The 27,771-nt window shown below is 42.4% G+C and overlaps 1 protein-coding gene across 2 annotated transcripts in view; it reads right to left on the bottom strand.

Moving 5' to 3' along the window:
• Positions 1 to 27,771, bottom strand: part of LOC122972289 (LYR motif-containing protein 4B) — a 41,544-nt gene that overhangs the window by 8,562 nt on the left and 5,211 nt on the right. The window contains exons 2-3 of one of the 2 annotated variants that reach the window (XM_044339292.1): positions 19,006 to 19,126; positions 8,224 to 8,484 (exon numbers count right to left, since the gene is read on the bottom strand). In XM_044339292.1, the coding sequence (XP_044195227.1) occupies positions 8,443 to 8,484; positions 19,006 to 19,126 (163 nt within the window). In that variant the 3' untranslated portion in view covers positions 8,224 to 8,442. Of the gene's footprint in view, positions 1 to 8,223; positions 8,485 to 19,005; positions 19,127 to 27,771 lie in introns of those variants that run through there. The other variant, XM_044339291.1, reaches the window with a different exon arrangement.

Raw genomic sequence — 27,771 nt, 5'->3', positions numbered from 1 at the left:
CCCCCCCCAAATACACCTGAACTCACTGCACGCACGTCCTCCCAGCAGCACGGAGGATCTGCAGCCGTGAGCCGCATGCTAACGTTAGCATGCTAATTCTTCTTCCAATCGTAGTCACATTTGTTTTATTTACATTTATTTATTATTTTTATTACTTTTATTTCTACTTTATTTCATCTTATTTATTTATATATATTATTTTATCATTATTATATTTTAGCTTTTTAATTTTACACTGATATTTTAATTTTATTTCATTTATTTAAATTTATTTTTCATGCCACTCATCAGCTGCTGCAGCTCCTGGCAGGAAATGACGTCATCGCTAGCACGGTCACGACAACGCCATCGAAGCTCTCGTCTCCGGTGCGTCGCACTTCCTTCAAGCTGCGTAGATACGTTCATCATGCTAACCATCGTAGTTTAATGTGTTGACAATAAGCTAATTAGCAATTAACACAAAGTACAGCTGAGGTTGATGGAATCACTCGTTAGTTTTCAGGTGTTTGAGCATAAATAAATAAAGAAATATCCCAAAAAAAGAGTTTCCTGTCTGAGGAGTAACAGTAGTTTCGTGATGACGTACGTGCATCATGTGACTGAAACGCTGAAAACATCAGATGTGTGTGTGGAGCGATGATGAGGAGACTGTAACCTTCCTCACATCAATGCATGAAACTAACAGAAACGTCATATTTCCGTCATGTTTTACATCGTTTGAGCTTTGACTGTTTTAATGACGTCATCTCGTTGTGTCTTCTTCTTCTGTGACGGTTTATCTGCTGATGTTCACACAACAGCAGGTGGATGGAAACACGTTTATTGATTCTGTCGTTCAGTGTTTTGATGACGGAGGTGGAAAACGTCGTCTAACATGTCGGTCAGCAGATCAGTTTGTGTCCTGCATGGAAGCGTCTGCTTTCAGTATGTTTCTACACTCATTTATTCCCGTTTTTTTCCTTTTATATAATTGATATAATTCCTTTATATAATTCTGACACGACGAGTTACAAAAGTCAACATGTAAACATTTCCATCCTGAACCACAGACTGACTTAATCTGTGACAAATGTTGGTTCAGAGAGTTTACTTTCAAATGTCAGATGAGATAAAGAAATAAAACCGTTTAACCTGCTATTTATACACACACACACACACACACACACACACACACACACACACACACACCCCTCAGGTACAGTAAAGTGTTTCTGTGGCAACCGTCTGGCTCGACATGAAAGTGAGAAGATGAGAAAGACTTTCAGAGTTCATGTGTGTGTGAAACGATGATGTAAACTTCAGTGATATCATCAGTGCAGGAGGAGTGAACACACACACACACACACACACACACACACACACACACACATATCAGGGCAGCGACGAGGCGGAGGAGGAGGTGGAGGAGGAGGAGGAGGTGGAGGAGGAGGAGGAGGAAGGCAGGAAGATGAGAGAAAGTGAAAGTGAGTCAAAGCATCTTGAATCAAGGTGAAACTTTTCAAGAAATTAAAACTTCACACCTTCCTTTCACTTCAGGAGGTTTATCAGTTTTTCACCAACTCAGCCGCCTCAAGCACCAAAACAGAAAGCGTTTACAGCTTCCTCTTTTCAAACCTTCCTCTTATTTCTCCAGGGACCACCGACTGAGCTCCACTCTCAAGTCACTGAAAAGCCTTCAGCTTTGGTGGCTGCTGGGAAATCAACCATCGTCACGGCTGTTGTTGTGTTCTGACTGTTTCATTCAGCGGTTTGTTAAATCACCTGTGAAGACTGAGCGTTACAGACAGACATCTGATTGGCTGTTCTGCCGCCGCCTTGAAACTCCAATCTCACGTTTCAGCTCGGTCGGCTCATCCGGACCGAAGTGGGCGACTTCAGACCTGCTTCAGACCGTGTTCACACCAAAACGCCGGTCCTCCCTTTCATTTGAATGGGGGGTAGTGCGTTTCGGCGCCGCACACAGCTGGAGATCAGACTGATCAGAGTAATGAACTCTGCCATGAGGGAGGACAAAGACGTTACTAGGACGAGGGGAGGACATTTATCTTCATATGATAACGTTAAAAATAAAGTTAGACTTTGCTGTCGGCTTCTTGACTCATTTTAAAAAAGACGAGAGAAAAAGAGAGAGAGAGAGAAAGAGAGAGTGCAACTGTGGTCGAGCGAGCTAGAGAGTGAATGAAGAGAGGGAGCGCTGGTAACGAGGAGGCCGGTGAATCAGATCAATAAAATGTTATTTTGTGATTGTTTCACAGTGGTTACGTTGTAGAGCACAAATAAACACGCTCACACCCCCACGCACACCTCCGCACACCTCCGCTCCACCCTGTGGCTGAATACGACCTTCTGACCTGAAGGACTCGTCTCTATTGACTAAAGACTTGTCTACTACTGCCTACTTGACTTCGTCTTGATTCACTTGAGACTTAACTTGAGTGTCAACTTGCCTCAACAAGACTTGAAGCTCGACTTGACTTTTCTTGACTAGTTTGAGACTGAACTTTGACTTTTCATATGACTTGAAACCCGACTTGGACTCGTCTCAAACAGCCTGAACTTGAGTCAATCTGATCTCAAGTCTGAGCGGACTTGTAAGTTGTTTCAACTCGAGCCAGACAGTAATGAACGACTTGTGTTGAGACTTAAGGTTCGACTGAGTCAGGACTTTTCTTGATTGGCTCGAGACCTCACTTATTTGACCGAAAAGCTGCTTCGGACTCGTCTTGATTGACAGGTTCTCGCCATGTTCATGTCTCGATTGAGACTTGATTTGAGACCTGACTTGATCAATTTAAGGTTTATCTGAAGCTCCTTTTAATAATTTGTGTTTGACTTGAACTCATCTTGATTATTTTGATGTTTAACTCGGAGGTGATAACCAGCGTGGCGTCTTCATGTCGCTCTGATCGTTTATTGATGTTTAAATTTAAACCAGGACGTCTTTAATCTGCTGCTCGCTGCAGGTCGGCGTCTTGCTCAAGGACACTTCAGCAGGATGGCGTAATGTTTTTGAAGGACGACTTCTCTCTGCATCTCACACATCCTGCTGCTTTGTCTCATGTTAATCCAGCCAATTACGTCGCTCTATTCTGATTCCCACCTCCCCCCCCTCCCCCCCCGCCTCCCTTCATTTATCCTCTAGTTACCTGCTGATTGAATATGTTTGTGAAGGTTCCTCCCTGACAGATTGCACCGTCAAAATTCTCTCATTTTTTAATTTCTTTCCTCCTTTTCCTTCAGTCTTTCCACTCGTCGTCCTCTGGCGATCCGACGTTGCCGTGTGTGTGTGTGTTTATGTGCACGTCGGGAGTATCTGAACGTCTCGGGTGAAACGTCCTGTGTATGTTTTCCCAAGCGGCAGAGAGTCTCCTCTGGCTTCGTCTCCTCATTAATTATTCATGTACATCCCGTTTACAACTCTCTCTCTGTCTCTGCATCTCTTTCCTCCCCCTCCTCTTGGCGTCTTCAGTGTACATATACAGTTTATCTGACGATGTTATCTTCATCTGGAACCTCACAACCCTTTTGGTTTGTTTCCCACCGAAAGATCAATAAAATCATATTGTGATTGTATTGTATTGTGTCTTTATGATCTCTTTCATTACTCTTTTCACCTTGTCTTGCTTTCTCCCTGTTTCTGCTTCTCTTCTCTTCTGTTTCTGTTCCTCTCTCTCTCTCCATCCTTCACTCTCTTGTCAGTTCAGCTCAATTTAAAAGGAACTTTATTGGCATTACTGTCAAAAGTCACTGTCGCCAGAGCGATGCATTAGTCTGGAACAATTATAAGATAAACAATACAAAATATTGATCTTTCTTTCTCTTTCGCTCTTGATCATTTGCTCCCTGATGTCAACTTAAATTCTACATCTGTGATTTATAAAAAATGCTTCCAAGCAAAACTAAAAAGCCTCCCCAGCGGCTGCAGTCTCCATCTCTAACACAACATTTAAACATTTTATGACTGTAAGAGTTCGGTTGATTCGTCTCTGCTCTTATTGAGTGTTTTGGTCACGTTAGTTTGATTAGAAACTGGCTTCAAACGCTAATAACAGCATCACGTTTTCAGTCTCCGGAGAGTAGTTCTGTGTAAGACGGACGCTACTGAGCATGTGCAGGTTAACTAGCTTGTTGTGCTTCATGTCACAACCGCTTGACTTTGTACTACGTTGTAAATTTCAGCATAAAGTCAAGACGTTCTTTCATGTGCGTTTTATCAACCACGTCACCGTCATTAGTCTCTTTCGCCGTCTTTATCTACAGTCTGACAACATCGTTTCTTCTCTGCCGTTGCTCTGCAAACTTCAATCAGACTGCGTGAGTAGGAGGAGGCGGGTCGAGTCACGACCAGAAGCCAAAGTGTTTTTTTCTTCTTCGTTCCACGCAGACATGAACGGGAAGCAAATGTTGGTGTGACTGCACTGCAGCATCAGAGGGGACAGAAAGAGAGAGAGAGCAGCCTCTCTGCTGCAGCTCTACCAGGGAAAAACCCATCGTTATCTGAAGCGCTGTACGGCCGCAGGGCTGCTGGGAAATATTTGCATCCAGTTCTTTTCATTGTTGATTGAAGTTGTGTGAAGTTCTGCAGCAGCGTGTGTTGGTCCGCTGCTCTCGTTTGTTAGTGCTGGAGGTCGCTGCTCAGCTACGCTAACGTTCAATCTCTGGGTGACGGCGAACCGAGGATTCAATACATACTCCGTCTTTGCGAGGATAATTATTAAAGGGGAAATAGTCTGCTTTTTGTGATTTCCTGTTATTTATATCCTGTTCTTGTGGCTCAAGAGGTTGAACAGCTCGATGGTTTGATCCCCGGCTCCTCCAGTCCGCATATCAGAGTGTCCTTGAGCAAAGTACTGAACCCCAAAATGCTCCCGATGCTGTGAGTGTGTATGTGGTTGCTAAGCTGGTTGCTAAGGTGGTTGCTAAGGTGTTTCCATGTGTTGTTCACGTTGTCCAACATGTACGGATGGATTTGAGAAGTTGACATTTGGAGTAAAGAAGGAGAAAAAGAAGTGAAATCCTGCTACTATAGTTTGTTTACGTAGCCTCCGGAGCCGGAGGAAGCTTCCTGAAAGCTGACCAATCAGAACAGAGTGGGCTCGTCGGGAGGCGGGGCCTTAAAGAGACAGGAGCTAAAACGGCCTGTTTCAGACAGAGACTGAACTGAGGGGCTGCATAAAAGACCAGTAGAAGATAAATAAGGAGTTTTTAACTGGAAATCATGCAAAGATATTCCAGTAGAGCCCCAGAATATAAATATAGAGGCTGGAAATGTGCAGAATATGAGTCCTTTAAACTCCTTCACTGCTCATTTCTGTCTTTTTCATTCTCTCAGATTTACTAACTTTACAAAAATCATAGAAGATAAAAATTCTTATGTGAATCGATTTTAGTTTTTCTGTTTCATGAGCAACAGTCTGGAGATGCTGCAGACCCTCCTGACTGTTCTCTGAAAATTGAAATCTGTCTTTTCCATCACGGAGAACTGATCCCGCCTCGAAAACAACTCGACTGAGACGAGATGAACACTGACATGAAGGCACAATTCAATCTGTAACTGATACTATGGTTGTTTCACTGCTGGAAGACCTTTAAAGGCCAAACACACACACACACACACACACACACACACGCACACACACACACACAACATGGAGAGCAGAGGGAGGTTCCTATTGCACACAGAGTGTGTGTGTGTGTGTGTGTGTGTGTGTGTGTGTGTGTGTGTGTGTGTGTGTGACCTTGGAAAAAATCCCCTTCACTTAAAGTCCCACCTACCCAGCACTAACGAGCTCGTTTGCCTCTTGTCTTGTTAATTGGCTACAATGACACAAAAAAAAAAGCCCCACCCACTCGACATGCGGGCAACCAATTAGCCGTCACAGCTCGAGACTTGGCTTCGACCAATCATGATGCGGTTAGAGAGTAATTAAGCCTGATTAGGCTGTGAAGTCAAGGCCACGCCCAATAGGAAACGGACAGAAAACACACACACACACACACACACACACAGAGTATAACAGTAATGAGGAGTTTCTTTGAAAAGCTGCCGTTTCTTAACCTTAATTTTTTCACTTAGAGCACACACTAATTAGAGAGCAAGAAGAGATGAAGGCAAACTGTGCTCATGTATCAGAAATATCCGACTGTGTGTGTGTGTGTGTGTGTGTGTGTGTGTGTGTGTGTGTGTGTGTGTGTGTGTGTGTGTGTGTGTGTGGAGTTTCCTCTCTAGCAGCCAGATTCTGCTGTGATCCCCCGTCTCAGTCCGTTGCACCGAGAGACAGAACGAGGAGGAGGGGAAAAAAAAAAAAAAAAAAAAAAAGATGAAAGGAAGAGGAGGATGAAGAGGAAAAAAAGAGGAGGATGGCTGGTTACAAATTGGGAGAGCTGTTACGCTTCCATTGTTCCCCTTTTTCTCCAATTTGTTATTTCTGTCATTGTCTCCATTTCCTGTTCATCACACCACCCAGAGGAGAAATCCCCACAGACACTGCTGACAGGATTTACACAGAACTTGTTGTCTGTTATTTCGAGGATTGTTTCCATGTTTGCATCGACTGGTTTAATCCTGAATTCATAACAGAAACAGCGTTTTATTTCCACAAGGCTGAAGCCTATGGGGGGGGGGGGGGGGGGGGTGGGGGCGGGGCTAAACATTGTTAATTGGGGCAGGGCTACAAGTTTTGCGCCGCTCACCACAGACTGTAAAATGTAATGGACGTAGCCGCGGTGACATCACCCACTGGAGCCAGAAGTGACCATACTTGGACGAGAGGGTGGAGCTGACCCTAATGCTAGCTGCTAGCTTGGTTAGCATGCTGCATTTACACTCTATGGTTAACTGTGATAATGCTAATGCTAATTTTTACTAGCGAAAAACAAGCTTAAACTCATTAAAACAAAATGTTTTAACTGGAAACATCCGTCTCCTTAGAGGGTGAACTGACAACACACTGAAATAGTGACGCTGTGGCTACGCCTCTACTCTGTGAATCTGAAGTTACGCCATGGTTACGTTACCTAACCAATGTTGTCACTGTGGTAACGACTTGCCTGTGACGGCATCCACCTGTCATTCAAAGCGGCCAATTTATACATAACTTTAAAGTTCACCTCTCGTACAGTTGTCATGAAAGGGGAAATTAGCTTTAGAAACCAAAACTGTTTTCTGTACCAGGCTGTTAGCATGTTTATTTCTGCTGTTAGATTGACCACCAGCAGCAACCTCCAGGGCTGAAAAATGAAGCCAAAAACTGCAGTTCCTTGAACGACCACTTGAGGCTCCAAAAGCGAGTCAATCCCCATAGACCTCCATGTTAAAATGTCCAACTTTACAGCAGAAATTAACTCTGCTCATTTTGGATTAGCCGGGAGTTAGCCGGAGTGAGGCACCGCCAAGACGGCGACGGCTGGAGCCGCGCACTTTGAGCTTCAAAACTGCCGTTCAGAAACCGGTGGGTGACGTCACATCCATATTTTTAACAGTCTATGGGGATTGACTCGCTTTTGGAGCCTCAAGTGGCCATTCGAGGTTCAACGTTAGCTTCATTGTTCAGCCTGGAGGTGGCCGCTTGCCGCCCACCACCTAAAAAACTCGTAACGAGTCTCTAAGCAATGAAAAAAGTGTCTCTGAGATGTTGTTAGCTTGTGTTTGTTAGGGATGTCTAATGTTGCTGTCATCAGTTATTTAAAGACATTTATTTAAAAAATTTTTTAACTCAGTCTGCAACTTTATTTTTATGTAGGAAACATAAAACTAAAGCTAGCCAGCAGCTAAACTAGCGCTGTTTAGCTCCAACAGAGACGGGTTACTGTTGGATCCCAGCAGACTTTTAGACGCTCAAACAAACACCTGCACGCTTGTTGTTTAACAGTTGACATCAAAAACTGTGTTAAACAAAGGGCAGGTTGGAGTTTTGTTATTTTTTGTTCTTTTACTCTTGTGCTGCTGTGGGTAACAATGTTCTCATCAAATCAATTGTACTTTTCTACACTGTCGTTCTATCAATAAAATTGAAGAAAAAAAAAAAAAACTTTGTTCAGCTAGCGAGCTAAAGAGCACCGAGATAAAAGAGTCACAGCTGCCTTCAGGCTTCGTTACTCGCAGGTTTTGATTGCAGCTTTGCTTTGTGTGAAGTTTATCATCCATATTTAGTGCTGTCAAAATGTGAATGTTGATTAATGTGAACAACATTAATATACAAAATAAAATAAAACAGTTTTTAGCGCTGAAACAACTGATGCTGTCGTTTTTTTCTTGGAAGGAGAAAACTTTAAAGTTTCACATATTCTCAATGAAACTAATCTAAATAAGTGATGAGGAGCAACATTAGACGTGAAGTTGTGAGTCTGCAGCCGTCAGCGTGTTCACGAGCAGCAAACATCAGGAGCCTCCATCTTTATATGCGTCTGCCTTTCAGCTGCCGACTCGCTCTGTCATCACACTCAGTTTCTCTCATTAATCGTCTCTCTATAGCAGCAGCAGCTCTGCAGAGAAGAAGAGGACGGAAACACACACACACACACACACACACACACACATCAATACAGCCAGGCTGAGGAAAATGAGAGGCAGTGATTGTGAGAGGAGTGAATCGATGGACTAGTTTGGAATCTGAAGGAGGAGAGAGGGAGGAAACAACAGAGAGAGAGAGAGAGTCTGAGAAACTGAGGGAAGCCCAGAAAAAAAAAAAAAAAAAAATATAGTGAAATCCAGACAGAGTGAGTCATAAAGAGCTGAGAGAGAGAGTCCTTCTTCACACTAATGGAGGAGGAAGACTTTGATCCACACGTGGCTGTGCAGAAACTCTCTGAACCAAACACATCGCTGGTCGTTTGTTCAAACAGTCAAAATGATTTAAGACTGTGTTTTCCCTGACAGGCGACTCTTGTGCTGTGATTAATGCTCTCTCTCTCTCTCTCTCTCTCTCTCTCTCTCTCTCTCTGTGTGTGGAGCAAAGGAGGAAGTGATGTCATAGCGGGAAACTCTTGACGGACTGCAAGAAAGGAGGTCACGTGACTGACAGGGTTAGCCGAGATAGCGCTACTGTTAGCGAGCTAATCGGCTGACTGTGAATAACATTTCATTACATTATGAAAAAAAAGAAAAAATGATAATATTTAATTGTATTCATGGTTTATTTTAAGTTAATTTAGCTGTCTTTTATTCTGAGTGACTGATAATGAGCCTGTATTGTTTTACTTAATATTGATATAAAGTAATATAATAGCTTACAGGTTATGACGGTTATATTAGCGGTCTTGTGGCTCGGGGTTCCTGTGAAGGGGTTCCTGTGGTCTAAAAAAGTAAAACCACCCAGTTAGACGATGTTGTTTTGTTGAGTTTTATTTGGAAAAAAAAAAAGTGTCACAACGGACACATTTCAGTAGGAATGTTTGTCTGTTTGTCTCCTTCGCTCTCATTTATTTCCATCATCTTCCTGCCTTCCTCCTTCTGGTGTCTAACTGCTGTCCTGACATCACATTGCCTTCTCCAGTCAATGGATTTCATCATGCAGAGTCAGTGTGTGTGTGTGTGTGTGTGTGTGTGTGTGTGTGTGTGTGTGTGGAGTATCATCATTGCATCAGATCGAGATTTCCAAGAATAGATGAAAAACAAACAACCAGAAATTACCAGAAAATAACACCATAGAAGGAGAAAATATTGTCAACTGTAACTAATAAAACCATTTAATCTCACTGCAGCACTTTAGGCATCAGATCAGGTTTTTTAACTAAGTGTGTAACTCAATAGTGCATCTCCATCATCGAACCAAAGTCCAGTTTTCTATTGACAAACCAGCTGAGTGTCCACAGTTACATCAGCAGGAGACATATGCTACGTTTACACGGAGCCTAATATTCCACTAATAGTCCAATCAGAATAAAAATGACTCATGTAACCACGTCAACCAGAGGAGACTGGCCAGACCTGGCCAGGTTCATTATTATAGACGTTCTACGTATGTTTACCTCAAGTTTTGGAGCTTTGACCATGTTTAAAAAGGTGTAATATACGACATTCAGCCCCACTAGATGTTGCACTTTAGCACCAGAAACTCAGACCAAAACAAATGTGCACGTTGTTTACTCAATAAAGTTGGGAAAAAAATGAAAGCAGCCCCTGAACAGACAGCTCATGAAACTCAGATCAAACTGTCAAACTAGGCAGAGCTGATCAAATATGGATCAAGATTCTGTTTCTGCATCGTCTGTTTCTGCAGAAACATATTTAAGTGGACGGTTCAGCTGTAATATGATAAAGTTTGGATTTTTATATAACTCATCCATTTAAAGTTTATTAAGGCTTTATGTTATGCATAATTAAGGGGCGTGGACGATTTGATTGACAGGTGGGTGACGTCACAGGCAAGTCGCTACCACAACGACAATGTTGGCTAGGTAACGTAAACATGGCGAAACCTGAGATTCACAGAGTAGAGGCGTAGCCGTAGCGTCGCTATTCCAATGTGTTTTCAGTTCATTAAAGTTAATTGTAACATTTTGTTGCTTAAAAGACCCTGTAAGGAGTCCGATGTTCAGTTTTTCCAGTAAGTAAATTTTATTTTAATGGTTTTAAGCTAGTTTTTGGCTAGCGAAAATTAGCATTAGCGTCATCACAGTTAACCACAGACTGTAAACGCACTGTGCTAACCAAGCTAACAGCTAGCGTTAGGGTCAGCTCCACCCCTTTTCGTCAAAATACGGTCAATTCTGGCTCCAAAAATCCAAGATGGCGGCGGCACAAACGCAAACTCAAGGCTTCAAAAATCCACAAAAAAACAATGAATGACGTCACGGTGGCTCCGCCCATTATTTTTCTTACTGTCTGGTTTGTGACCCGGCCGCCATGTTAAAGATTGACGCAGGCAGGACAGGGAAGGACTCACGTGCACTAACATGCACTAACATGCACGTACACACACACACACACACACACACACACACACACACACACACAGAGCGACTTCATTCTCTGCTTAGGACGTCATTAACAAAAATATATGTTTTCTACCGTATTAACGTTCTAAATCGAGCTGAATGTTGTTTATTACACTGTTAACATCCAACATCATAAATAACAGACAACTAAACATACGTCCCCTTTAACATGCAGCCTCTCAGTAGTGATCCACCTGTAATACACCAGTAGATATGATTAACCCTGATGATATCCAGTATGTATAAAGATGTCTCCTCCTAACTTACAGCTTTCTACCAGATTCAGATATTGAGTCAGACCTGCATGCACCTCCCCTGCTGCCTCTGTATAATGTTTTATGAGGCAGAGAAAGAGGAGGAGGAGGAGGAGGAGGAGGAGAGGGAGTAAAACCCTGTCTGCTTTTATCCACCTGAACAGCTCCCTCCTCTTTTTTAATAGAGTTTATTCTGCAGTATGGAGTCATATACAGTATATGTGTGTGTTAGTGTGTGTTAGTGTGTGTTAGTGTGTGTGTGCGTCTAAAGCTGGGTAAAGCTAGCAGCACCCGCGGGGCAGTCAGGTGTAAAAGCAGCAATAAAGGCGTGGGATTTCTGAGGGATGGAGGGAGGAAGGCTGGGGATTTTCACAGATCGAAAGATGGAAGGACGGGAGGAGGGGGGGGGGAGGAAAAACAGAGAGGAGGAGAAAAAAAAAGTGATTCAGAAGTCAAGCGATATGCGAAGAGTATGAAGAGGGGAGGAGAGAGGGGAGAGAGGAAGGGTAAGAGCGAGGTGAAGAGGAGGAGGAGGAGGAGGTGACGCAGGCTTTCATGCAGGGTGTTGCCCTACTTTTCAGTTCAGCTACTGTCTGGTTTCAGGCTTTTCCCAAAAAAAAATCTCTGGTTTTCCCCCCAAAACTGAGCCGCAACTGCGTCAGAGATGAAAACTGTAGAAAAACAGACTCGCAGTGGATCTCCTGCGTCAGTAAACAGGAGTTTTATCGTTCCGTCCACCTCCACGTTGTCTCTTCCTTTTCCTTTGTTTGTCTGTAGATTTACTCTGAATATTTAGGACAACAAATATCTATCGGTGCAAAAAAAAACAAAAACAAACTTCAGGCAATAAGCTGAGAATAAAAGTAGAAACATTTATTCATGTTTCTCCTGGTTGAAGCTACAGGTGATTCCAGTAATGAGCAGACACTGTTAAATATCGCTCTGTGTGTTAAAACTCAAGCTGTTAAAACTATAAAACCTTAATTTTTTTATTTTTTTTATTTTACTTGTCCAGGGGAATGTTTTAAGCACCCTGCTGCTGCTCATGAAGTATTTCTCTGATTATTAACAGACAAAACAGTAAAGTGTTCTCATTGGAATGAAAAAGAACAAGTGAAATTAGCTCCTGAGAGTTGAACCAGAGTGTTTTTGGGGTCTTTTGGAGCAACATCTCGCAGCCTTTATGTGAACTACAGCGTCAACAGTGAGGATGTTGTTGTTTGCTGCACGTTTGTCTCCGTTATTACAGAAAGTTCTACAAGCTTTTATCTGTTCTCCGCTTGATTATTGAAACACACTTAACTCACCGTCTCCAACTGTTACTAAACGCTGCTGCTCGACTTATCGCTGGAACAAAGACTCATGATCACGTCAGACCTGCCTCCCTGCACTGGCTTCATGTTAAATATCATATAGATTATAATTATTGCTCACTTTTAAAGCCTTAAACAGCCCTCACCTACATACATCTCTGACTAACTGACCTGCTATGTGTCTTCTTGGACATTAAGATCTTCAGATGGAGTCCTGCTGGTTCCTCCAAGGTCACAGTTGGTGAATAAGGGTCATCAGGCTTTTACTACTAGCTCTGACAGACACACTCATTTGCCAGCTTCTTTTAAATCTTAAAACTTTTCTCTTTGTAACAGCTGCAACCCCCAAGAAAAAAAACACAAGTGCAAACTGTTCAGACAGAAAGTTCCAACATATATTGACACATCATCTTTTTGTGGTGATGTGATGTCGGATGTTAAACATGATCAAAGTTCCATCAACCTGCTCTGAACGCTTCGTTTGTAAAGTGACCTCTACTTCCTCCTTGTGATGACATCAGTTTGTTCGCACATGCCCACAAACGTCCATCCATTCTGTAGCCTTAGTTAGTGCTAAGATGGTTGCTAAGGTGGTTGCTAAGGTGTTTCCATGTGTTGTTCAGCTCCAACATGTACGGATGGATTTGAGAAGTTGACATTTGGAGTAAAGAAGGAGAAAAAGAAGTGAAATCCTGCTACTATAGTTTGTTTACGTAGCCTCCGGAGCCGGAGGAAGCTTCCTGAAAGCTGACCAATCAGAACAGAGTGGGCTCATCAGGAGGCGGGGCCTTAAAGAGACAGGAGCTAAAAACGGCCTGTTTCAGACAGAGGCTGAACTGAGGGGCTGCATAAAGGACCAGTAGAAGATAAATAAGGAGTTTTTAACTGGAAATCATGCAAAGATATTCCAGTAGAGCCCCAGAATATAAATATAGAGGCTGGAAATGTGTCCTTTAAAGTAATTTCAAATCCTTTTTTAATGAAGTCTTTAAATCCTGTTGGGGTCAGTGTGAGTTTTCATGTCTCCACTGGAGCAACAGGCAGAGATTCATATTCAAACCAGCAGCCTGCAGCTTCCTGACCCGACAGATAAAACTCACCATCCTCTGAGCAGCTTCATCTAAACAAACCTCTCTGTGTGTTTACTGAACTCGGACATCGGAGTGATTGAGACTGTTTTACCCCCCGAGAGCCGTAACGGAGGCCAGCTCCCCCCCGCCCCCCCCCATCTACCCCCCCCCCTCCTCTGACCTGGCAGGTATAACTCACCACCCGATGTGGCATTTAATCTCAATTGAGCCAAAATGGCCGAAGGCTGTGTGACATTGCGGTGACATTAAGCAGCAGTAATCGGTGAGGAATGGCTCTTCAGAGGCCACACACACACACACACACACACACACACACACACACACACACACACACACACACACACACTCACACACACACACTCACACACACACACACACACTTACAGGAACAGAAACACTCTCTTTGTAGGACTTGTTAATGTTATAGCTTCACTTTATCATCATGTGTGTGCAGAGAGTAAATCCAGCTGAAGTTGGACACACACTGTGAACAGAGGGAGCTGTTCAATTTATCCGTCATATAAGATTCATCTCCACAATCCTGCTCTCCTCCTCCTCCTCCTCCTCCTCCTCCTCCTCTCTGCTGCTCCTCCTCCTCCTCCTCCTCCTCCTCCTCCTCCTGCTTACACTTGTTTTCATTCATATTTTTTTTACATCTTCCTCCTCTCGTATTCCTCTTCCTTTAACTCTCTTCTGTTTTTTGTATATTTTTGACACACACACACACACACACACACACACACACACACACACACACACAGCCTGTTTCTCTCTCATTAAACACAACACGCTGGTTTAGTTTCTCCTCTACAAACAGAGGCGGCACTGCAGCTGCAATCCATCATCTTTACTCTCTAACTAGCTTAAAAAGGCACAAACACAAACACACACACACACACACACACACACACACACACACAAACACACACACACACACGACATAATTAAGGAATAAACTAAACTTTTTAAGCTTACGTGCACAGTAAGTGATGCAGGAACACACTAACGCGCCCACATGAGGCACAGACACAAACTCACACACACCCACACATGAGATACACATGAATAAAATACACAAACTCATTTAACAAAAAAAAAAAACAGCAGATATAAGACAGGATGTTCTCGTTTTTTCAGCATTAAAGTTCATTCTTCACCTTTTTTCACAAGCAGGATATTCACATCTGACACCAGTAGAGCTGCAACTAACCATCATCTTCATTATTGATTCATCTGTTGGTTATTTTCTCCATTAATTGATTAGTTGTTCGGTCCATTAAATGTCAATAACTGTTTCCTAAAGTCCAAGATGACGTCCTCAAATGTCTTGTTTTGTCCACAACTCAAAGATATTCAGTTTACTGTCATAGAGACATTTTTCATTTAGCAGACACTTTTATCCAAAGCGACGTACATATGACACTGATACAACACAAGCAGGATCTAGTCAGTAAAGAGCCATAAAGCTGAAGTTTGGGCCTGATAGGACGTAGATGCCAACAGGCAGCGCAACAAGGCGATGATGATTAGAGTCTCCCTACAGTTCATCAAGTTCAGAGGTGTTCGTGAAAGAGCTTTTCTTAAAGATTGAGAGGGACTCTGCAGATCCACCACCCGGGAACTACAGAGCAGAAGCTGGTGACTCAGGGTCCTGTTGTGGTACCAGGAGCCTTTCATTGGCAGAGCGTAGTGGGGGGGGGGGGGGGGGGGGGGGGGGGGGAGTGTAGACCTGAATGATGGAGTTCAGGTAGGCAGGAGCTGTTTTAGTTGCTGTTTTGCAAGCGAGTGTCAGGGTTTTGAATTTGATGCAGGCAGCCGACTGGGAGCCAGTGGAGGGATGTCAACAGCTGGGTGACATGTGCTGTTTTGGGCTGAATGAAGACCAGATGTGCTGCAGCAGTTCTGGATCATCTGCAGAGGTTTGAGTGTACATGCAGGGAGGCCAGTAAGGAGCTGCAGTAGTGATATAACGAGAGCCTGAACCAGGAGTTGTGCTGCGAGCTCAGACAGGAAGGATCTGATCTTCCTGATGTTGTTCAGGGCGAATCGACACGATCGAGCGACTGAGGTCACGTGAACCTTAAAGGTTAGTTGGTCATTGATCATGACACCCAGATTTGGGGCATGAGTTGGGTTGATTGGAGCTGGATGCTGATGTTTAGTTGTATGGAAGGACTGGCTGGGATGACGAGGAGCTCATATTCACATTTAAGAAGCTGGAATCAGAGAATTTGGACTTTTTCTTCAAACAAAATTAAAAAAAATACTCACTGAGGTCATGTGATGACACCTGAAAAAGCAGGTGAGAGAAACTTATTCTGTGTTTATTTGTGGTGGAGAGCTGCTCCTCTAACGTTAAGCTCAGTGTGACAGGAAGTAGACCAACAGAACGACTAAAAATCCTCTCTGACTTGCAGATAGAGCAGCAAGTAAATTAATCGTCAACTATCTTGGTAATTAATTCATCGTTTCTTTAAGACAAAAAGTCCAAATTCTCTGATTGCAGCTTCTTAAATGTGAATATTTTCTGTTTTTTTTTAGTCTCTATGACAGTAAACTGAATATCTTTGAAACAATGATCCACATTAATAAAATAATCTACAGATGAATCCATAATGAGAATAACGACTGGTTAAACATTAAAACTACAGCCTGTAAACACTGGATCTGTGAGGCTGACACCAGTATTGATTTGGGCTGCAATCAACAACTGTTTTCATTATTAATTCATCTGTTGATTATTTTATTGATTAAGCTGTTTGGTTTATTAGATGTCAGGAGCTCGGGGGGGGGGGGGGGTGACGGTTAAACAAACGTCTCGTTCTGTCCGATAAACTAAACATAAATATATTCAGCTGACGTCAGGTACGAGAAGGAAAATCAGAAAATCACATCAAACAAGCTGCAAACATGAATATTTGACATTTTTGCTAAAACAAAATGACTTAAATGTTTCATCTCTTATATAAATTGTGCTTCAGCTTTTTATTTTAAAGATATTTTAGATTATTAACTGTGATTTGATGCAAGTTGCTCCATGTAAAGCTCAGCTAACTGTCTGTTATGTAACAGGCTGTATGGATCTGATCACTGGGGAGGAAACCTGAAGCCAGCAGAGCAGCAAACACAAGCTGCTTCATCCAGGAGACGAGAGGAAGTTTAAATGTGTGTGTGTGTGTGTGTGTGTGTGTGTGTGTGTGTGTGTGTGTGATATGGATTTTTCCTGAGGCCTGTAGTATTGCAGCAGGGTTGTAACAAGGTGCATATTTCCTGCTCTGATGCATTTAATCTATGAGTCGGTGTGGGCGGGAAGCAGGAAACAAAACACACTCACAGCTTCACTGATGATGTTTCCTGCATGAAGCTGCAGATGTTTACTGTTTGTAGTTGTTGGTAAACAACTTCAACTTCCTAATTTATTTTGATCTTTTTTGTTTTTTATCTACTTTTGGTTTCCTGTTTCATAAACTCAAATTAATCAGGGTGAACTACATCTGAGACTCGATGGCGGCTGCAGGACGACTGATGAAGACGAGTAAAACCGTCCAAAAAGAAACAAACTGGAGACTTTATCTCGTATTTATTAGACAACAAGTGTTATGTAACTGTTGTTTGTAGAATACATTTGAGTCATTTAGAATATATTTCAGTTATCTTTGATGTTTTGTATTATTTTAACCTATTTCTCCTTAAAGGAACATTATGGGGAATATAAAACAGACCAAAAGGACCACGAGGAACACATTTCTGAATTTTATTTTGAAATTCTACCTTCAGTGTCAAAGATCTGTAATGTAACATATATGTTATAATATATTATTTCTCTAACTTGTTTTATTTCAGTTTGTTGAAGAAATGTGGTCAGAACAGGTTAAATGTAATACAGGACGTCTTATTAAAGCAAACCTTCCTTTATTAACAAAAAACAAGCTTTTTAAAATTAGCTAGTTCTGACCAGGCTCACCGCCATTTTGGAAGTGATGTCATGGGTACACAGATTCACACACTGTCACATGACTGCAGCAGGATGTTCAGCAGATGTCACTACTGATACACAGGTCAAGGATAAAGCTGTGGTTGGTGTGTCACTACGGGTTCTTATGGGTTAAGAAGATAGCTTTTATTGTGAAACAGCTACTTTTATTTTGAAAGCCAGTTGCGCTGTTCTGACGTACGTATGAAGGGACGATGCACATGTGCTCCAGCTGAGATACACGTTAAATATCAACGTGTTTAAGGACCCTTCAAGGACCAATGATAATTCTCTTATTTGCAGCCAACGAGGTTCATGTTTATGTCTTTATTTTACCTTGATGAGCTGTTTTCCACACGCTGTAAATGCTTTTGTTTTTTTGCTAACTTTGTCATGATACTGTGTGTGTATCTATGTTACATCAGATGTATGTGTGTATCTGTAGTTTGGAGAGAAAGCTACTTGTGTTTGAATCACATCTTACATCAGATTCTGTGATCTGTTTATAGGAAGTGCAGCCATATTGCTGCTGCAAATGTTTTATCCTACTTTACTGCACGCTTTATTATGACGCTATAACGATTACTCAATCAATCAGTTAGTTGATCGACAAAAAATTAATCTGATTATTTTGACGACTGAATATCAGTTCAGTTATTTTTTTCAGGTAAAAACTCCTTCCTGTTGCTCTAATATGGCTGTTTGCTGTTTTTCTTTGTCATATATAACAATAAATTAAAGACGGCAAACAATTATTTTCATTATTGATTCATCTGTCGATTATTTTCTAGATTAATCGATTAGTCGTTTGGTGTTTCCTAAAGTCCAACATGACGTCTTCAAATGTCTTGTTTTATCTACAACTCAAAGATCTTCAGTTTATTGTCATAAAGACGAAAGAAACCAGAAAATATTCACATTTAAGAAGCTGAAATCAGAGAATTTGGACTTTTTTTCTTTAAAAATGACTCAAAATGATGAATCCATCATGAAAATAGGTGATTAATATTCTGTCGATTGAGTCCAAACACCACAGAAAGTAGAGTGTGTGTGTGTGTGTGTGTGTGTGTGTGTGTGTGTGTGTGTGTGTGTGTGTGTGTGTGTTTGAGAGACACAGACACTGACAGTCCTCCGCTGGGATTGGCTGAGGGGCTGCTGATGCATTATGGGAACAAAGTGACCGACAGTGAGGTGATTAGCCCGGAGTTTCCACGGTAATGAGGTACTGTGTGTGTGTGTGTGTGTGTGTGTGTGTGTGTGTGTGTGTGTGTGTGTACGACAGGTGGTCAGTCAATAAACAGGTGTTCATCTGCATACTAGTCAGCCTGGTTAACCTGAGGGAGAGTCTGCAGTGTGTGTGTGTGTGTGTGTGTGTGTGTGTGTGTGTGTGTGTGTGTGTGTGTGTGTGTGTGTGTGTGTGTGTGTGTGTGTGTCACCTGTCTCTGTATCAGTGCCAGTGACTGCTGTCCCTCCAACATCAGCCTCTCCACCGTCTTTGGATCCTCTATATTCTTGTTGGCCCTGAAGGCATCACGCACTCGCCGCATTGCATAGGTCCTGCAACACACACACACACACACACACACACACACAATGGTTTCATTCAATCCATTTACAGTGAAAAAAAAAAAACACAATAAGAGGCAGAAAGAAAAGAGGACAGACGATAATAAAAAGAACAAATATGTGCAGTCGAGACTCGAAACCCTCTGAGGGGTTTATGAAAGCAAACAACCAGCAAACACAATATTTAAACACACAAACCTGAACAACACCAGAGGTGAGACGGCAAAAAAAACCAAAAAAAAAAAACAATAAAGGGAAAAAAAAAGACAAATTAGAGCAGATGAGATCAAAACAAACCCCATGGCAGCTCTGTAAAACAAACAACAACCGAGCTGAAACTGAAACGAGTCGACTCACTCGTTGGTCTGATCTGCATTTCAGGAAACAAAAAAAAAGCAGAACGAGAGCAGAAGTATTAAAAAAGGGACATAATCTGCTTTGTAAATGTGTTTATATCCTGTTCTGATGGTCAAAGTTCCAAAACCTGAGGTCAACGTATGTAGAAACGCTTCCTGCAAGTCAAAACTCAGGGCTTCAACCTGCTCTGAACGCTTCGTTTGCGACGTTTTTTTTCTACCTTGCTGACGAGCCGACGTCGCCTCGCCACACATGCTCAAAAACCGTCCGTCCATTCTGTAGCCTTGGTTGCTAAGGTGGTTGCTAGGGTGGTTGCTAAGGTGGTTGATGTTGGAGTAAAGAAGGAGAAAAAGAAGTGAAATCCTGCTGAGTGTTTCTGTGTTTCCGACAGAGTGAGACGTCTTCTCTCTAGAAGATCACATCACGTCTCTCTCAGGAGTCACAGTCTCAGGTTAACCTTCTATTAAAAGCTATTAAATGAATAATTTAAGATGTTCAACTTAATAAATCTGAACCAGGATCTTTAGTGTTTGGATTAAGTAGCTTATGAAAAATGTCAGAAGTCTACACCTGTAGTTTTATACGTGTCAGATACACATTACATCATCATTGCACGTCTGCTGCTGCTGTGTAAATGTTGAAGGATCAGTTCAGACTCAGTATCAGCAGATATCCAACATCAAAGGATTCGGATCGGAGCCAGGAAGATTTGATCGGGCGGGACATCCCCAGCCATTTTGAAAATAAAGATTTTTAAAGATTTAAAATGGGAAAAGATGCCGACCGGAGCCAATATGGTCAAACTGGGAGCTGAAACTTCCAGCATAATCAGAACAAATTTCTGCACCACAGCAGTCAAATTCTTCTAATATTAATGTAAAGTACAAACAAGAACGGAGCTAAATACAGCTGAGGAGCTGTGGGTTTAAAGGATCATTCTGCTGATTTTCTATACTTTTCTTCATGTTTGGATCCAAACCAACAATGAACTGATCTACTAACCAGTATTGTGTGTGTATCAAAGCTGATATATCTTATTAAAAACACGTCAGTGAGTCACAGCGCTGCACTGGGTCACATGTTCCTTCATCATGAAGAGTTTGGTCACGTTAGTTTGTTTAGAAACGGCTCCAAAGACTAATAACAGCATCACGTTTTCAGTCACCGGAGAGTAGTTCTGTGTACGACAGACGCTACTGAGCATGTGCAGGAACTAGCTTGTTGTGCTTCATATAACAACCTCTTGAGTTTGTACCACGGATGTATAATAAGAGCTGGATAGGGCGCCACCGCTCAGCCTTGCAGCCAATTTTTCCCAGTGGCCACTCATGGTATTGCAGTTCTGTGTAAAGCAGACGCTACTGAGCATGTGCAGGAATGTGGTTGTTTACAGCTTCACTAGCTTGTTGTGCTACATATAACAACCTCTTTACTTTTAAAGTTCTCAGAGAACTCCAGTGCAAACTCCAGAGGTTGTGATATGTAGCACAACAAGCTAGTTCCTGCACATGCTCAGTAGCGTCTACATTACACAGAACTACTCTCTGGTGACTGAAAACATGATGCTGTTATTAGTCTTTGGAGCCGTATACATGTATGAGAAAATCACCATACATGTATATGAGTATATATGCCAGCAAATGATTCAAATAAGAAATATAAAAACCAATTATAATATTTCAACAATGATAATTAATATTAAGGTTGTTTTATGTTATGTTCCGTTTGCAGTGACGTCAACCAGACCTCCCATCACATCTGTTCTGGTCACACAACCAGACAAACTTCTTGCCAAAGTTACAGCTCTGCACTCTGCAGGCAGAAACCCAAGAGATGAAGCAGCTGAGTTGTTCTGTTGATGGAGTCAGGAGGTCAGCGGGACTCCACGTTACGCTCCTCTGACCGGCGCTAATTTGATTTCCTGCAGCTTCTCACCAGAAAATACAAACAAAAAGAAAAGAGCTGCAGAACAGAGCAGAGCAGCCTCGATCAATAAACTGATGCTCACTGAGAGAGAGAGAGAGAGAGAGAGAGAGAGAGAGAGAGAGAGAGAGAGTGTGAGCGAGCGAATGAACAGGAAGTAGTGAGTGTGTATGTAGGTTTGTATGATATATTATACTCTAATGATGTGATAAATGCTGTTCTCTGATATTTCTTGTTCAAAGCCGGCACAGCTTTGTCTCATCTCTGAAACTTTCTTACCTCTTGATGTTACTTTCATGAGTTGAACAGAATTATCTTCAACAAAAACTACTGATGAACTCATCAGAGCTGCTTTAGTTTACAAGTAAACCTCTGCAATAATCAAACAGCCAAATATGAACGAAATCACCATCATTTTATAACTTTTTCAACTCCTCGTTTGTCGGTTTCTCCCTCTAGTAAACAGGTGTGATGACTAAAGCAGCGAACCAAACAAATAAACAGTTAAATACAGAACACAGTGTTTAGTCTGCTGTTATAAATGTGGCCCTGAGAGGCTTGGTGCTCAGATGTAGTTAGTTGGTGAACGACTGTAACTGCTAGTTTGTGTTAGTTCATCAAACTAACAGATCGCTACTGGCTAACGTTAACCCAATGTTGAGTTGGCGCTGTATCGATCTAAACTGAGACTGTAAGTGGAGCCGAGCCTCAACACAGTTCAACAGTCCAACAAACTACACAGCACAATAAAATACAACCTAATAAAAAGATGAAGACATAAATTAAAGTGGCTATAATCTGACATTTTTCATATTAACACAGTCTGATGTGTCAGTGTGTAATGTGTTGGTTCTGGCTCGTAGTGATGAACCTACAGAGAATTATCAGTGACTCTGCAGCTCCTCTCGGCTTTACGGAGCTTTATAGTGAGTTTCAGCTCATTGTTTATCTGTCCGGCTGCAACTTTACTGTTCTGGTTCACTCTCAGCGTCTCATAGCATCGTTTTCACTACCTGCTCAGCACCAAACAGACACAGTTAGCTGTAGACTAGCTGGTGAACATAGTGGAGCATTTAGCAGCTAAAGAGCCAGATATTTCCCTCAGGAGTTGGTAGAGAGTCAAAACAGAAGCTAAAAGAGAGTGAATATTGGACTTACATTCACCAGGTGGACAGAAACACGACTCCACATGAATGATAATGTTGCTCCGTAACTGCTGGATGTGGAAATAAAGCAACTGTTTGCTAACATGTTAGCCACAACTACTCTATAAACTGATAATATGACAGAAGTCATGTTTAGAGACTATTCTGCTGAAAACAAGTGGACAAAAAAAAACATCATTTCAAGCAGCTTTAACCAGATTGAAACTACAAAGGATCAAGAATAGAACCCTGAGGAACCCCACAAGTAATTATTGACATTATCAATGTGATGATCATGTTGTAACTGCTGGATGTGGAAATAAGCAGCTGTTTGCTAACAAGTTCAACATATCAACTTAAAAGATGATGATGTGTCAGTGTTGTGTTCACTATTTGTTTCTGCTGAGATGACAAAACATCAGTTAACGCAGGTTTTACAAACAAGCTTGAACGATGTGGACACGAGCGTGAAATATTCCTTCATGGATATATTTCTGAGCGAATTTTCTTTTCTTTTCTATACCAGACACACACACAGAACAGCAGCTGGTGTAAAATATGAATGTGGGTGTTAGAAATCTGCCAAACTGGACCCTCAATAACCTCAGACAGGACTGGACACACTCATATTTTCTGTCTTTTTTGTTTCAGCTGTGGGCCATGTTGACCACAGAGTCGCCGTGGCGACGGTCCAGAATAATAAACTTTTAGATGAGGAGGTAAATCAAAACAGACAAATTGGAAACGCTGAAGTGTTTTCTGGCAGGAGCTGGTGAAGTGAAAATGATTATTGGTTTAATTTTCAGCTCATCTCCCTTGATGGACTCGGGCCTCATTACAGCTGGCAGCTCCTCTGATGTGGGGAAACTACAACATCGACCTTGGGAAGTTACAGCGCTGCCCAGAAAACCCATTCATCTTCTTCTCTGGCTTTGTGTCTGCAGCTCATTTAGGATTTAAGACAGAACCAATAAAAGTGTGATGGATCAGATTTACATGCTGTGGTTAAATACGACCAACGTTACAAGGACAAGATGGAGGAGACGGAGGGGAACTGCAGATGGACGGAAGGACGGAAAAAAAGAAGAAAAACAAGGCGAGAAGTGTAAAAAAAAAAACAAAAGAGAGGAAGCTGGGAAGGAAGGAAAAGGGAAAGAAAGAGGCAACACATTTATCAAGAAACAAGGACAAGCAGGAGTGAAAAAAAGAGAGAAAAGGATGAAAGGAAGCAATGAAGGAAGTAAACAAGAGTTGGAAAGAAAAGGATGTGAAATAAGGATGAGTGGAAGGTGGGAAGGAAAGGAGGCAAAAGGGAATGATGTGAACAAGGTGGAAAGAAAAGACAAGAAAATGAAGGAAGGAAGATAAAGAAGGAGAAACATAATGTAAAAGCTCAATGGTAAAAGGGAAGGAGAGATGAAAGGAGGTTTAAAGGAAGGGAAAGAAGAAAGACATGGAACAAGAGAGGTCAAGTGGAAGGAGGGAGGAAAGCTTTTAGGGTGGCTGAGAAGGGAAGGAAGTGAAAATAATGTTAAGGGGATAGAAAAGAGAACCAGGAAGGAAATAAAACAAGGAGGATGAGTAGAAGGAGAGAGGGAGGGAAGGGAAAAGAGGAAAGGAGGTTTTAAGGATGGTGAAAAGAAGAAAGATCAAAGAAATAAATAAAACAAGGAGAGCGAGTAAAAGGAAGAAAGGAAGGAAAAGGAGAAATGAAAGGAAAGAGAGAAGGAAGGAAGAAAAAGATTTCAAGAAGGACGAGGAGGAAAGGAAGCAATGAAGGAAGTGAACAAGAAGGGAAAGGAAAGAAAAGGGAAGGAAAAAAGATTCTAGGAAGGACAGAAGTGAAAACTATGAAGGATGTGAGGAAGTGAGAAAAGAGGTAAAGATAGAGAGTAATGCATAAAAATGGTGAAAAGAAGGAAGTTTTAAGGACGGAAGGAATCAAGGAAGAGAGGGAGGGAAAAAGAAAGGACAAAGAACAAGGGAAGACAAGTGGAAGGAGGGAAGGAAGGAAAGGAAGGAAGCTTTTAGGATGACTGACAAGGAAAAGGAATAATAAAAAGAACAAAAATAAATAAAATATAGGAGGATGAGTAGGAGGAGGGAAGAAAGACACAAAGGAAAAAAGGTAGAATGTAAGAAGAAAGGAGGGAAAGAAGGGAAGGAAGCGACGAAGGAGATGAAGGGAACGAAAGAAGAGAAATGAAGGGTAATAAAACAAGGGAGGAGGAGCAGAAGGAGGGAAGGAAGGAAAAAAAGAGAGAGACAGAGGAAAGCAAAGAAATTTTAAGGAAGGACAAGATCACGAGGCTGTGAAGTAAACGAGAGAGGAAAAAAGGAAAAGACAGAAGTGATAAAGGAACAGAAGGGAGTAAACAAGGAAAAAAAAAAAACATGAAAAAGTCCAATGAAACACCAAAGATGTGAGGATGTAAGGACAAAAGAGAAATTAGGAGAAAAAAAAAAAAGGATGGAGGGAGGAGTGAAAGGATCTGTGAAGGACAGATGGAGGAGTGATGTGCAGAGACGCAGTTAGGAAAAGAAAGAGAAAATGAAGGTGAAGAAGGATGATGATTTCTGAGCGATCGCGGCGAGCAGCTGGAGCGGATGAAGCAGCTTCGTCATTCAAATGTCCGGCGCGTTTTTTTTTTCTTCCTCCTTTTTTGTGTTTCCTACCATGTGAGGCCGAAGACGAGGCCTTCAGGCTCCTCCATCAAACTGATTCATACAAACTCCTCGGCTAATGGACTCAGCATAATGAGCCCCGCCGCTAACGAGCAAAACAAAAGACGGAGGCAGAAAAAAAAAGAAAAACAAAAGAGATTAGACGGAACTGAAACTGATCAACAGGCAGGAAGGAGATGACCGCCAATCACCTGTCGAACAGCTCGGAGTCTCAGAGTAGTTAAATTTACCTGAAAACACATCTAATCGTCCGTCTTTACAGTCAGAAATAATGTCAGGTGTGGGTTGATGTTTGATTAACAGCAGCTGGAGGGGCGTGTCGGTGTCTGTGTTTGATTGACAGCAGCTAGGGAGTGTGTCGGTGTCTGTGTTTGATTGACAGCAGCTGGAGGGGCGTGTCGGTGTCTGTGTTTGATTGACAGCAGCTAAGGAGTGTGGTGGTGTCTGTGTTTGATTGACAGCAGCTAGGGAGTGTGTCGTGTCTGTGTTTGATTGACAGCAGCTGGAGGGGCGTGTCGGTGTCTGTGTTTGATTGACAGCAGCTAGGGAGTGTGTCGGTGTCTGTGTTTGATTGACAGCAGCTAGGGAGTGTGTCGGTGTCTGTGTTTGATTGACAGCAGCTACGGAGTGTGTCGGTGTCTGTGTTTGATTGACAGCAGCTGGAGGGGTGTGTCGGTGTCTGTGTTTGATTAACAGCAGCTGGGGAGTGTGTCGGTGTCTGTGTTTGATTGACAGCAGCTGGGGAGAGTGTCGGTGTCTGTGTTTGATTGACAGCAGCTGGAGGGGCGTGTCGGTGTCTGTGTTTGATTGACAGCAGCTGGAGGGGCGTGTCGGTGTCTGTGTTTGATTGACAGCAGCTGGAGGGGCGTGTCGGTGTCTGTGTTTGATTGACAGCAGCTGGGGAGTGTGTCGGTGTCTGTGTTTGATTGACAGCAGCTGGGGTGTGTGTCGGTGTCTGTGTTTGATTGACAGCAGCTGGGGAGTGTGTCGGTGTTCGATTGACAGCAACTGGGGAGTGTGTCGGTGTCTGTGTTTGATTGACAGCAGCTGGAGGGGCGTGTCGGTGTCTGTGTTTGATTGACAGCAGCTGGAGGGGCGTGTCGGTGTCTGTGTTTGATTGACAGCAGCTAGGGAGCGTGTCGGTGTCTGTGTTTGATTGACAGCAGCTGGGGAGTGTGTCGGTGTCTGTGTTTGATTGACAGCAGCTAGGGAGCGTGTCGGTGTCTGTGTTTGATTGACAGCAGCTGGGGAGTGTGTCGGTGTCTGTGTTTGATCGACAGCAGCTGGGGAGTGTGTCGGTGTCTGTGTTTGATTGACAGCAGCTAGGGAGTGTGTCGGTGTCTGTGTTTGATTGACAGCAGCTGGGGTGTGTGTCGGTGTCTGTGTTTGATTGACAGCAGCTGGGGAGTGTGTCGGTGTCTGTGTTCGATTGACAGCAACTGGGGAGTGTGTCGGTGTCTGTGTTTGATTGAAAGCAGCTGGGGTGTGTGTCGGTGTCTGTGTTTGATTGACAGCAGCTGGAGGGGCGTGTCGGTGTCTGTGTTTGACAGCAGCTAGGGAGTGTGTCGGTGTCTGTGTTTGATTGACAGCAGCTAGGGAGTGTGTCGGTGTCTGTGTTTGATAGACAGCAGCTGGGGAGTGTGTCGGTGTCTGTGTTTGATTGACAGCAGTTTGAGGGGCGTGTTGGTTAAACACTAAATTGCTGCAGTACTACTTTAATCACATGTGCTTTACTGAGATGACGAGTCTAAATGTCTGCTACAACTATTATTTAACCCATAAAGCTCATTCCTGTTGACAGACGCTCCTGCGTATGAATAATTTTTAAAAACTTGGGTGTGAATGATTTATGTTGTGTTCACGTCTTGTCACTTAAACTTCAGAGGGAATTGTCTCGTATGATCTTTGATGATGAGAAAGGAAAAGGAGAAGAAGAAGAAGAAGAGAGGAAAGGAGATTTCCACCATCACTTATATATCATATCACTTCAGAAAAGCCTTTGTCACGTCCTGATGAGTTGACATCTTTTCACCACATCGACTACACTTTTTATTTTTAATAGAAAGAGACAGAGAGAAAAAAAAACAGAAAAAAAGAAAGTGACAAAGTGAGAGACAGAATGAAACATGAAAGACAAAAATCAGTGTCTTATTTGTTGTTGTTTTGTTGTTCCTGTGCAGAGAGATGACCTACTTCTGACAGTCTGCTTCCTCCTCCTGCACCGACTTCTTCTTCTTCTTCTCTCCGTCTGTCTGTTTCTGAAACACTCGAGGGTTTGAGCCCTGCAGGGTTTTTTTTCCCGCTTTTAAAAATACTCAGGTTTTAGGGAAGAGTTGGGCGATAAGTACGGAAGCCCGAAAACTAAAAAAATCTAAACTTGTACAGGATACAAATAAAGTTTTAGTCATGACATCACTTCCTGTTTAGCCTAGTTGGATTTTGTTGGGCCGATTGTTGAAGAGCAACAAACTGATGCTCCGCAAATATAAATGAAGTCATTATTTTGTGTTATTTAAGTCATAACTG

Source organism: Thunnus albacares, chromosome 21 (genome assembly GCF_914725855.1).
Source record: "Thunnus albacares chromosome 21, fThuAlb1.1, whole genome shotgun sequence".
Lineage (NCBI taxonomy): Eukaryota > Metazoa > Chordata > Actinopteri > Scombriformes > Scombridae > Thunnus > Thunnus albacares.
The sequence above is the reverse complement of the archived record's forward strand: the minus strand, read 5'-3'. Positions and strand labels throughout refer to the sequence as shown.